Below are 13,285 nucleotides of genomic sequence, written 5' to 3' on the forward strand. Positions count from 1 at the left end.
AGGAATTTCAATTATTTGGAAAGTAATTTAGTTATAACACAAAGCATATTGCAACAATAAGATAATACATTCATAAAATTGATTAAGTGATACAGACAAATAAGTACAAGAAAACATGAAAAATCTATGGCTTGCCACTGCAAAATCTCCACACTTTGTGAATATTTCCCATGAACCAAGCCTCACCTCATAATAGTAACCTACTGGTTAAAATCCAAGATCTGTTCTAATCAAGAGAACCAATGATTAAAATTGCTTTAAGAAATTTCAACTGTTTTTAATTTATTGAAAATCATAATCGAATGCCTGATTGATAGTTTTGATCACTTTTTGATTAATCTGATTACCATCTGTTTTCACATACAAGTCATGACCAACAGAAACATCATACAGCCTGATCGGCTTTCACAAGATGTGACTGCATGTCAGTTTCTAAGTTCTTTGTTCCACTGATTAGTCTAAACAAACTGCATATACCCAGACCTGCTGGTGCAATGTGTAATGGCAGATCTACATCTGTGCAGCCTGCAGTTGGCTCTGACTTACAAGTGTGTGTGTTTGTGTATGATTTGGATTTTTAATGTAGCTTTAACAATTTTTCAGTCATATCGCTAAGATGTCTGCAGTGTGGCAGTTTATAGTGATGTCAAGCACTGGGGCATCATGCCACAGACATGTAGCATGATGTCCCACCCAGTCACATTATCCTGACACCAGGCCGACCAGTCCTAACACTAACCTCTTAATGCTGAGCGCCAAGCGAGGCAGCTGTTAGTACCATTTTTGTAAGTCTTTGGTATGACTCGGCGGGGGATCGAACCCATGACCTCCCGCACTCGAAGCGGACGTTCTGACCACTAGGACACCGGAGTGGTGACTTACAAGTAATTATATCAAGTAACTGTTACATATCAAAGGATAACTACTTGTGTCTGTCTTACCAATGAGTACTATTACACCACAAGAAATAACTACTTACATCTAACATACCATTGGGTACTATCATGCCACAAGAAATAACTACTTACATCTACTATTCCACCAGGTACTGACACGGTAAACCCTGGATATTCAATTATTTTGTTCACATCTAAATTGGTAGTTCCTGCAAATAATTTCAATACATTTATTATAGCATGAATATCCAGCAACTAAAATGTGTTAATGGAACATAAATACACAACCAATGTGTCTTTTAAAACTGGCCATAAACACAACATTGTAACTCGACAGACACTATAGGCATTAACTTCTGCTGAAATCATCAGGAAGCATTAAAATAGAATTACTTGCTATTGTTTTATTTAGCATAAATAGTTCTCACAGTGAGCAGAGAATACCATAAAAATTCTGTATCTAGGATTTATCTACATAATAGATAATCAAGGAATGAAATATGACTATTTTTATCTAATTATACAAGGCTCTTTAAAAAATGACAGTACGGCATGGGAAAAACTGTATAAGAAAATGTATGCATGATGCAGTAGAAGGCAGATGAGTGAAGTTAATGATGCATTCATATCAAAACATTTATAAAAAGGATTCAAGCTAAATACACAAAAAAAATTCTGAGATCTATTTAAAATCTAATGCATAAATAATGGAATAAGTTAAATTACATGAATCATCATCACAAGTTGTGTACCGATGACAAATGATTCCTTAACCATACATATATATCTGTGTACATGCATCCGCTAGATACGTAATTATCAGCATAAACATTACAATGTGATAATTATACCCAACTACATTATAATGCATGAATAATACCAAACTTGTCTCATTACCATGTAATCAAATATTATAGTCATCGTAGTTGTATAATAAATCTCAAACTTACATTCATTATGCGCAAAATTTATTAAAGGTACAATAACACAACAAATATGACTATCAGCCCCAACTCCTACCAATCAGTATTGATGGAATTCAGATGAGTCAATACTACCGATGAAACTCTGACCTTTGACTCCCACCCCCACATCCTCTTAAGGCTGCATTCAAGATCATAAACCTTTATTGTTATCTAATCATCTTTGAAGTAAAATGTGTCTTCAATAACATTAACCTGACCGTCATGTGTAGAAGTACATCCACTTCATAGCAAATATAGCCTTCATACCCTTCAAAAAACATGTTTATCATGATTTTTGGTTTTGATTTAGCAACAAAAAAGTGCTGAAAGGTCATTTGCTTGCCTCTGGCAGAAGTCAGACAAGAGTTACTTCCCACTGACAATGGGAATTCGCACCAATTCCCATTGTTTCCACTTCCATTATTAAAAGAATCACATGGCTTTGTAGTGGTAAATACATGCTAATTAAATATGATATGGCTGTATTCAGTCATTCCGAGATAACACCTGTTTGAGGTCAAGATTCTGCAGACCAGATTAGATTAGCGAGGCTACCAATAGGGAAATGAGGCTACCCATGGGTATTATGAATACTGTACCATATAAAAAAAGGAAATGCCAGGTGGGTATTCATGTAAATGTCTCAGCCAGTGACATTTTTTAACTTGCCAATGGAACCAATAGCAATTTAAAAGTACATCTTGCATGAGCAAAGATCAAAAACAATTGCCGCCTAAGTACAGGAAGAATACATGCACTTTAAACAAAATCTTATTTGTTGGGAATGGAGAGGTCATTATACTTGCAAAGAAAATTAGACAGCATACAAAATGGTCATTCTTGGGATTTAACCTAATGAAGTGTGTGTGATTTGGATTTCTAACATAGCTTTAACAATTTTTCATTCATATCGCTATGATGTCTGCAGTGTGACAGTTTATAGTGATATCTAGCACCAGGGCATCATGCCACAGACATGCAGCATGATGTCCCAACCAGTCACATTATCCTGACACCAGGCCGACCAGTCTTAACACTAACCTCTTAATGCTGAGTGCCAAGCGAGGCAGCTTTTAGTACCATTTTTGTAAGTCTTTGGTATGAATCATTAGATGAAGCCAAAAGTACATAATACATTTAAAACACCTCGTGTGAAACAAATTAGGTACTTTTAGTTACATTTAATGATCCTGACTGGAAAGCTTACTGAGTTACAGCTGTTTCAAGACCCAGGATCGATTACCCAAGAGTTGTTTTGGGTCATAAAAGCAGGTAAGAATCTGAATCAAGATGGAGGAACTGCAGAAGTCAGTCTGATCAACAAGACATGCATCTCAGTTCTAGGTTTGAAAGGGAGGAAGCAATGGAGGCTCAGAATAGTGGCTAAAAATTCATCTTATTCAGTCACATCAGAATCCATGCAAAAATTCATGCCAGACAATGAGTCAAGGCCTTCAGTCAAAACAGATCAGAGCGGTCCTTGTTTTGACCTATATCCACCCTTCCACGATCGCGAAACATATCTCTAGATTGTGGAATGGTAGTGCTTGATTCTGATGGAAACTAACTTCTAAAAGAACAAAAAAGGAAGTTAATTATTTGTAATTCTGAGGCTTTTAAAGAAGAGGTATGTGTCTGCTCACAACACTGAGAGAACAGATAAAAAATAAAAGGCATTCACTATGGGCATAAGGAAAGGCATTAAATGTTAGCACAATGAAAGGCATTCACTATGGGTACAGTGAAAGGCATTCACTAAGGGCACAATGAAAGGCATTAAATATGGGTACAATGAAAGCCATTCACTATGGCACAATGAAAGGCATTAAATATGGGTACAATGAAAGGCATTCACTATGGGCACAATGAATAGTTACACTGCCTACTAAGCATATCATGATTTACAGCAAAATACCTGCTATGAGCAAGGGGAGGTCCTCCCATTTTTTAACAATAGATCTTGTATAACCCAACCTTTGACCACAGGATCTGGCATACAAAGTTTTGTCTGTCACTATGATAGGAAGGTGATCCATGGGGCGAGTGTGTGTGTGTGTGTGTGAGTGTGAGTGTGCGTGTGTGTGATTTGGATTTTTAACATAGCTTTAACAATTTTTCAGTCACATCACTATGATGTCTGCAGTGTGACAACTTATAGTGATATCTAGCACTGGGGCATCATGCCGCAGACATGTAGCATGATGTCCCACCCAGTCACATTATCCTGACACCAGGCCGACCAGTCCTAACACTAACCTCTTAATGCTGAGCGCCAAGCAAGGTAGCTGTTAGTATCATTTTTGTAAGTCTTTGGTATGACTCGGCCGGGGACCGAACCCACGACCTCCCGCATCCGAGGCGGACACTCTAACCACTAGGCCACTGGAGCAGTCTCCATTGGGCAAGAAGGTTTGTGATAATATGAGAAGGCAAAGAGATTTCTGGACAATGATGTAAGCATATAAATTGGAGGATGGACACCACTCCAAATGGGGGTTCTGAAGCACACATGACCAGAAGAATGAATAGCTGGGACAATATGAGTCAGGGATTTTTCCCCTGTTGACTAGGAATACAAGACAAAGCACAAGTAAAACAAGAGATTTCATGTTTTGCTAGAGGGATACTCACATTATGTTTTGGGCCTTAAAGGTCTCCCTCCCAAATGACACTGGGGACAAATATCCTGGTATACATGCTGCATCTGGGTGCACAAAGTTGTTGGCTGAGTGAGCTTGGATCTGAAAAGCCTGGTAGTAATATGCCAGCAAGAACTCCAAGCAGTGATATCATTTTAGGAGTGCAGGTATAGTCCACCATGGAACCAATCATTAAACTTGTGCGAACCAATTGTTGCTTGTCAAAAACGGGTTTATTGTCCATGCATGAAGTTGAAGGTTTCTACATTCAAAGGCAATAACAACTTTGTTGACAGCTGGGACAGTGGGTGTGATCCGGATATATGATGACTGGGTAACCTATCTGAACTTGTGAGACAGTGGGTGTACTCCTGATGTATGATGACTGGGTAACCTATCTGAACTTGTGAGACACTGGGTGTACTCAGATGTAGGATGACTAGGAAACCTATCCAAATTTGTAAGAAAGTGGGTGTACTCCAGATGTATCAAGACTGGGTAACCTATCCGAACTTGTGAGAGAGTGGGTGTACTCTAGATGTATGACGACTGGATAACCTATCGTAACATGTGAGAGAGTGGATGTATTCCTACGTATGATGACTGGGTAACCTATTCTGAAGAAGCATCATGCCCAATATGATCACCCTCCTTCAATCATTGCAGATGGAGTACTGGTTACAAGGAAAATGTAACAGACAGGCAAGTGTATGTACCATGTAGAGACACATGGATAGACAGATGGGTGCATAATGTTGAGACATAGATGGACTGGCAAAAGGATGCACCATGTATGGACTAGTACTAATATTAGTACCCTTACTCGTACCTCGTGGACAGGGTACTAACATGAGCATATACGTGTTAATGGAGCAAGCTGGGTGTGATTCACACCCGGCGCTCCTTTAGCCTAATAATAAAACTTTAAACACATTCCTTGCAAATAATCCAATAAATTGAGTAGTCCTCTTATTTAATACCGAAGTATCGAAAATCATTGTAGAAATAGTTGTAAAATCTCGTTTACCTTTTTTAGCCGATATTTTCGTTTAGATCGTCCACCATATTATTTCAAATAATGATTACTTCCGTTCTCAGCCTCATTTGTTTGTGTGCCATATAAGGACATTGGCGCCTTTTTTGGAAATGTAAACAAATCGTAGTAAAATTTTGGCGTCGTTTGGGTCAGAAATTCTGCGCATTAAAAGTAAATACGGTTTATCGGCAACTTTGAAATTCCACCAGGAAGCGATTATTCGTACTTAATTGATAATTATATAGCGTAGAAAATCCAAAATATGGTCTGGCAAGACTTTTACGTAGAAAAAGGGTCACGGCGTGAGTCTCGCGTTATCTGTCATGGCGGACAGGATAAGGTTAGAGTAACCATGCCAATTTAATTTATCGCGTAAGGGCTTAATAAATTCAAAATAAGCCAAATTTCTTTCACAGTATGAATATACTTATGTATTTGATTTCTACACTGTTTGTTTTTCTGACTTTAGTGACGAATTTTTTGCTCCATTACATGATATGGGATCAGTTCGTAGCCTCAACCACAACAAATCAAGTTGAGGCTACGACATCGTAGCTATGTATGGACCAACAGATAAACAGATGGAACCACCATGCAGGGACACACAGACAGATGCTTGAGCCATATAAAAAGAATGAAACATCTTGAAGAGACAAACAGATGGACATGACCCAATACAGTATACCTTCAAAAGTGGACATGAGCCATTACAGTATACCTTCAAAAGTGGACATGACCCATTACAGTATACCTTCAAAATTGGACATGACCCATTACAGTATACCTTCAAAAGAGGACATGACCCATTACAGTATACCTTCAAAAGTGGACGTGACCCACTACAGTATATCTTCAAAAGTGGACATGACCCATTACAGTATACCTTCAAAAGTGGACATGACCCATTACAGTATACCTTCAAAAGTGGACATGACCCACTACAGTATATCTTCAAAAGAGGACATGACCCATTACAGTATACCTTCAAAAGAGGACATGACCCATTACAGTATTACCTTCAAAAGTGGACATGACCCATTACAGTATACCTTCAAAAGTGGACATGACCCATTACAGTATACCTTCAAAAGTGGACATGACCCACTACAGTATATCTTCAAAAGAGGACATGACCCATTACAGTATACCTTCAAAAGAGGACATGACCCATTACAGTATATCTTCAAAAGTGGACATGACCCATTACAGTATACCTTCAAAAGTGGACAAAACCCATTACAGTATACCTTCAAAGTGAACATGACCCAATACAGTATACCTTCAAAAGTGGACATGACCCATTACAGTATACCTTCAAAAGTGTGAATCATATGAATATGCCCCTCCATACATTATATATCTGACTCATTGTGCATATTCCATTTCCAACGGACATCCTATGACTGTAATAAATTACCATCATTTTCATCATCAACTTCTCCATCCTCTTTACAGTCTCCAGTTACGCTGACCTCTGAAAACAAATGGCAAAATTTAAACATTTTCAGCAAGTAATTTGGTCAATCTGGCAAGATGGAACAGTAGTACAGTTTAAGAGTTACTGTGTATACATATTTGTTCTTATGGAGACAGCTTTGGAAGGAAATTAAAATATGGGTAACTATATTTATTTTTGTAAAATATCAATACCCCAACATCAGAGAAAATTGCTGACTGTTCTATCATTAATCTTTTTTCATGACATGAAGATTATCTTTGACAACTCTTCACTTTACCATACCTCTGTAAATCTGATATTTTCCTTTAAATTTGCTTGAAGAAAATCTTAACACTACAGATCCAAGTATGGCAATGATTTGCCTAAAATATTTATATGAGCCAAATCACTCAGACTGGCTCTGGAATTTAATTATGGAACAACATTATTTGTAATGGTACTCCAAGAAGAGAGACAACCAACTACATCCAAAAGGAGATTATCAAAGAGAATATTAAAAATTGACAATTTATATGCATCCCTTCCATGTACATAGAATAGTATTGCAGTAAAATTGTTGTCAGTGTTTTTTTTTTATTTTGGATAAATTAATCAATTTTACCAATGGTACAAAATATCAATGAACCAAGGCATACTATGAAATGGCAAATACATGCAACACGAATGGCTATGAAGTCACATAATATAATATTTAAACAGGTGAAGATCAGGTGTGGGAAAATAAGCCTATCTAAATCTGAAGCTGTTCCCAAAAGAGCCAATCCTCACCTCTACCATCCTTATCAAACATGGCAAGGCCTGAAGTTCTGTTCTGGGCTTCTTGTAACCAGCCTGGAGGGTAGCCCATCGCCCGCATTCGGTATATATACATGGGCAACTGTTCCTCTGATAAGCCAAGTGCCAGGCGCAACTCTTTACTGAGGAGATAACAGACAATACATATAGTGTTCAACAGCAATTAAAGGTGAAAAATAAATGAAACATAATTTAATTTGTAAACGGATCTAATACAAGCATCTCTAAGATGAGAAAGTGACCACCCGAGAAAGGTGTCTTAGCAAAGACTGTTTGCTACAAGTAATCTGACCTCCATTTGAGAAGGGCTTGTTTTCATTCTTGTGTGTGTGTGTGTGTACATGTATGTGTGTGTGCAAAGTAACATTGTTTTTGTTGTTGTTGCTATGCATGGCGGCCAGTATTAATGGTGGAGGAAGAACCCTGGAAAACCCCGGGAAGATCCACTGACCCATGAGAAGCTACTGGCAAGCTTTCTCACATACCCACATTGGCCGAATCCTAGACTCAAACCCACGCAGGCAGAGGTGAGATGGCAGTGATCCGTAACGGAAAGCGCTTTAGACCACTCGGGGCCCCAAAGTAACATAAGAACTATCTGAAGGAAATTATCAGCTGGAATGATGAGTGAGGATAAAATAGGTAAGATTTACTGAATGATTAGTGTTTACTGGCACATCAACACAATAAAGTTCAAACAATGATGATGATGCATTTTGCCCACACCACGGTAGCCAGCCTGACCTTGTCTTGACAGGATCTGAACCCAAACACTTAAAGCTGCAAATCCAGCACACATCACCAAGCCACCAGGACTCAGAGAAATAATTCAATTTTGGTGCTTGTCTTCAATACTGTATGGCAGAATATTTACTAATACATATGTGATAAGTTTTAATCCCATGGCCCACGTAATGGCATAATAATACTTTTGCTGAAATCTGTTGTTGTTGTTGTTGTTGTAGGGTTTAACGCCATTTTTCAGCACATGATAGGCTATACATGGCGGCCAGTATTAATGGTGGAGGAAGAACCCGGGAAAACACCGGAAAGAACCACCGACCCACCTGAAATTTGTGGTTGGTTTCAAACTATGAATTTAAAAAACCAACAAGCAATGATCATTTTGTTTAAACACATTGACTTTTTCCCAAACCACAAATCTAAGTAAACAAGGCAACTCAAGGGTAAGAGGATATAACTCCCTCCATTTCTTTCCTGCTTATATAAAATATAATAATAATATATATGAATATGAAACCAATTTTTGGAATAAAATATATTTCAATAATACTTAACCAATTCATAATATGGGCATACAACCTGAAGACTTCCCTCCTGCTATGTACCCAGAAGAGCATGCAGTAGCAGTAATTGACAATTTATTGGTTTGGTGTCTTGGCAAAAAGATGACCTTCAGGCATTTGTTTTGCACAAACAAGCCAAAAGACATGGTGAACATCTTTTAAAGCTTGGTAGGGCTGTATTTGCGAGGTTGTTGATGTACTCCCAATACATTACAACCAGAATATGTTTTGGAATGTGAAATTTAAGACCCTTAAAACAACTGGAAAAAGAATTCAACTGAAATTAATTCCTTTTACCTTAAAAAACCTGGCTTGAATTTCTCAAATCTCGGGTCTACATCAGCTTCCAAGTGATATCTTTTGGACCTGCAAATGTATTGAAAACTTGGTGATGTTAATAGGTCACATCAAAGCCATCTGACAGTGCGTGTAATACAAATAATTCATTACCAGTAAACAACACAAAAAACATGGCCTGCATGTCATGCTTATCCCCACAGTTCAAAAATAAGGCTATTTTCAGAGTATTTACTGAGCTAGAAAAAGATACAACTGTAAGTGCATCCAAATCCTTAGTGGGTGGGATAAAATGGTACTTAAAAAGAAGGAGAGTAATTGCTAAAAAAGCTAATGGGTTAATTCTGGGTTAAAAAATATATAGCAAAGCACATAAAAAAACGCTGCATGTGTACAAAGGTAAAACTGAATAAAATTGAATAAATAATAATTCTCTATACCACTTACGATGGTTTACCAGCGGCCCTAGCAGCCTGGTCAGCCATGTGCTTCATTCTGCTCTCATTAATTTTACTTTGATCTCGTGGCTCTTTACAGTCAGTCAACATATGCTCTCCACCACAGTTCCAGCAACATGCCTTTGGCCTAGGGAAAAGAAATATATTGTAATTTTTATATGAAAGAAGTTGATAGTCATTAAACAGCTGAAGTATAACGGCAAATAGACCCTGGAAAACACTTGTTTGATTACGCTAATATGCTCAAGATAGTAAGGGCTAGTCATACTGATTCAGAAGGCTTCATAAAGCAGACAAGAAGCTAAGTTGCAATGAACATTATTCAAACTTTATAAAGGATTAATACCTTGCTGCCTTCCCCTACAGTATGTGTCAAATATAGATGGAATTGCAAGACTGCAATGAAAATAAATAACAAACAAAAAAGCACTAATTTTGATTTACCAACTTCACGTCATTTTTAATTCTGCATAACTGCTTTGTAACTAATGTTTTGTCACTAAAATTATCTTAAAGTTTGCAATATGTTTCCAAAACGCAATTCATTATGATGCTAAAGTCAAAATTTGGTACATATATGTATCTACAATCCAATATTTCAATGAATAGAAAAACATGGGTTCCATGAAACATGTCTAACCAGTGAATCATCCAATAATAATGAAACCTTCGCCTTAATTCTGCTGTACAAAAACACTTACAATATAAAGGCATCTAGCTGGGTCAATACTTGAGGGCAAGTCAGCCAATTCATCCCCCCCCCCTGCATTTGCCACTGAATGTATTCATATTCCTAGTACAGTATAAACTCATGTATTTTCCTATTCATCATATTCCTAGTACAGTATAAACTCATGGATTTTCCTATTCATCATATTCCTAGTACAGTATAAACTCATGTATTTTCCTATTCATCATATTCCTAGTACAGTATAAACTCATGCATTTTCCTATTCATCATATTCCAAGTACAGTATAAACTCATGTATTTTCCTATTCAAAGGACATGCCTTTGATAACCTTTGTTTTCAATGAAGGTAATTTATGTCTGCAATTACATTTCAATTTATGAGATTCCCCCCAAAATTCACACATGATCAAAGCAGAGTGAAATTACATACATCTGCACTCTAATCAAGAGCAAATTATCACTGTAGAGGTTCAAAGACTGATTTCTAATAAAAGTAAACACATTTAGTTCATGCTTCACCCTATAAAAGTATTAAGTGAGGAATTGTAACTCTATACCTGACACCCATTTTTTTTTATAATAGCCTATTTTTTAGCCTACTGAATTTTACAAAATGAAAGTCTTATTACAATATTATCTGAATCCAGCTAATTTTTTAAACAACTATATTTATGAAGTTTAATTATTATTTCTTTTATTCTTATACTATATGGCTCAAATGGTTTACTAAAATTACCCTTTTAAGCTGATGTTTTAAACAATTTACATTTTGGCCACACCATACTCACTTCTCCCATTTTTCTACCACTTTACCCTATTCTGGCAGGTATGTAACACTTTGCACAAAATTCATGTCCAGCATAGTGTTATGAATTTCTACATTTATTGTAACTCCTGGTAAATGATTTTATCTTTTGTAATTTTTATTCATGGTTGTAAATTGTATAGAAGATTTTTTGTTATAAACTGTGCATATGTTCTGAATTTGTTAAGAACGCAAATTGCATAGGATCTATAAATAGATGTGGATGTATGTGGTGACAATTAGTAATAATAATCATAATAATAAAAAGACTTAAAATGGTGCCTATGGCATAGTTTCTCAGTGACTGATGGGATATGGAAATTTTGAGAATAATTCTTTGGTTTTCCACTGGCTGCGCAAGGTCACGTGAATATGCTCAGTTCATCAAAATCAATAATGTGTGCTGTCACATGGAGTCTATTGCGACGTACAGTCACAATATACGGGTGTATGTAAGAAGAAAAATTAAGCATTCAGTTTCATTCTGATTTCTGGAGTCATTCACACTTTTTGTGCTCCTGATTTAAGTCTGCAGACCTGCTTTATGTTGTACTTCGATATTTTTCGAGAGGAACAAAACATTTGTTTGGACTATATGGAGTTGTTTTTAAAATTATAAGGGACTTTTCATTTATTTAGAACTTTCATATACCTTTAAAAGGATTCATTTGGATTCACTTCGTTCCTCTCACATTATTCATTTATAACTTTGATAAATAAACTGTTAGGTTTTACAAATCTTGTTGGTTTTGCTTCTTTTCTGTTAATTAAGTTTGTCCATAGAGTTGTAGCAGTAGTTCATGATAAGTACTACTAAATGATAGTTACCCTTGAAATCAGCGACTGATGCTGCTGATATATATAACCTGCACACACAATGAATCTTACAGCTGACAATGCTGCTGGAGAAGTGATACATACATTTACTATACTGAATGGCATTGTTGAGAAGGGTAACTATGTGTTCCATTCATATATGCTATTATGAAAGAAGTTATAATAAGGGATACATGTGAAACCCTACTATAGCATCATCAGGCTATAGGCCATACTGTGATGTAAACAACAAAGTTAACAGAGGAAAATTATGCATGCCAAACAAAATTTATTGGCATGCTTAAATCAATGCATATTAAACAAGAAATACATATGTAGTGACAAAAGATTGCATACATAATATTTAACTTTATTTAGAGAACCATGCACTGATACATATATACATACATGTCTAATGCATATCATTTATAGTTAAAGTATCAACACAAATACTCAGCAACTGAGTATCCGTGCAAAACCATGATAATTCCGTCAAACAATATACACGTATAATTATAATATTTAGTCATTCTGTCACAGATCATTAAATACCTAATTCAATGTAAAAGAATAATTGAAAAATTACCTTAGAAAAGATGAAGCACAATTATGGTACAGTATGTTAACAGTGTACATCTCAAGGTAATTAATGGTGTCAGCATAAATTTCATGCCACTAAAATTTTCTCTGCTATGAATCTGAATACTTTAATATTTTTGGGAAAATATGAAAGATTTTCAGTTGCTTCCTGCAACTGCCATGTTTGCTCAATGTCCAACTCATAAACACCTAAATCTTAAGCTTTGTTTAAGACTGGACTTAATCCTGTCCAGGGTTCAAGCTTTGTAAGACTAAAAACTTTACATTTCCATGTTACCGTTATTGATGGTAAATAAACACTCTGACACTTATAAATTTTAATGATTACAGCAAGAATAATAGATAATGAACATTGAGGTAACTTTTAAAGGGAAAGGACAATGTGCTAGGCCTCCCACCCCAATAATTATCTTTTTTACCCTGGTGGTGGGGGTGATAGAGTCAGCAACAAAAAACAGGTATGGTCAGATGACACATATTTTTTCTTTTCGCTTCAATGGTCAACTGATTGAGTGATCATT

The 13,285-nt window shown here is 36.3% G+C and overlaps 1 protein-coding gene across 1 annotated transcript in view; it reads right to left on the reverse strand.

Annotated features, from left to right (window-relative positions):
* LOC149777512 (zinc finger CCHC domain-containing protein 8-like) overlaps nucleotides 1–13,285 on the reverse strand; it is a 60,086-nt gene that overhangs the window by 24,862 nt on the left and 21,939 nt on the right. Inside the window, exons 8-12 of the mRNA XM_089942097.1 lie at nucleotides 9,842–9,979; nucleotides 9,395–9,463; nucleotides 7,764–7,912; nucleotides 6,954–7,010; nucleotides 1,029–1,105 (exon numbers count right to left, since the gene is read on the reverse strand). Of these exons, the coding sequence (XP_089798223.1) occupies nucleotides 1,029–1,105; nucleotides 6,954–7,010; nucleotides 7,764–7,912; nucleotides 9,395–9,463; nucleotides 9,842–9,979 (490 nt within the window). The remainder of the gene's footprint in view (nucleotides 1–1,028; nucleotides 1,106–6,953; nucleotides 7,011–7,763; nucleotides 7,913–9,394; nucleotides 9,464–9,841; nucleotides 9,980–13,285) is intronic.

The sequence above is a fragment of the Sinohyriopsis cumingii genome, chromosome 18 (assembly GCF_028554795.1).
Source record: "Sinohyriopsis cumingii isolate HCF-2022 chromosome 18, ASM2855479v2, whole genome shotgun sequence".
In the NCBI taxonomy this organism is placed as follows: domain Eukaryota; kingdom Metazoa; phylum Mollusca; class Bivalvia; order Unionida; family Unionidae; genus Sinohyriopsis; species Sinohyriopsis cumingii.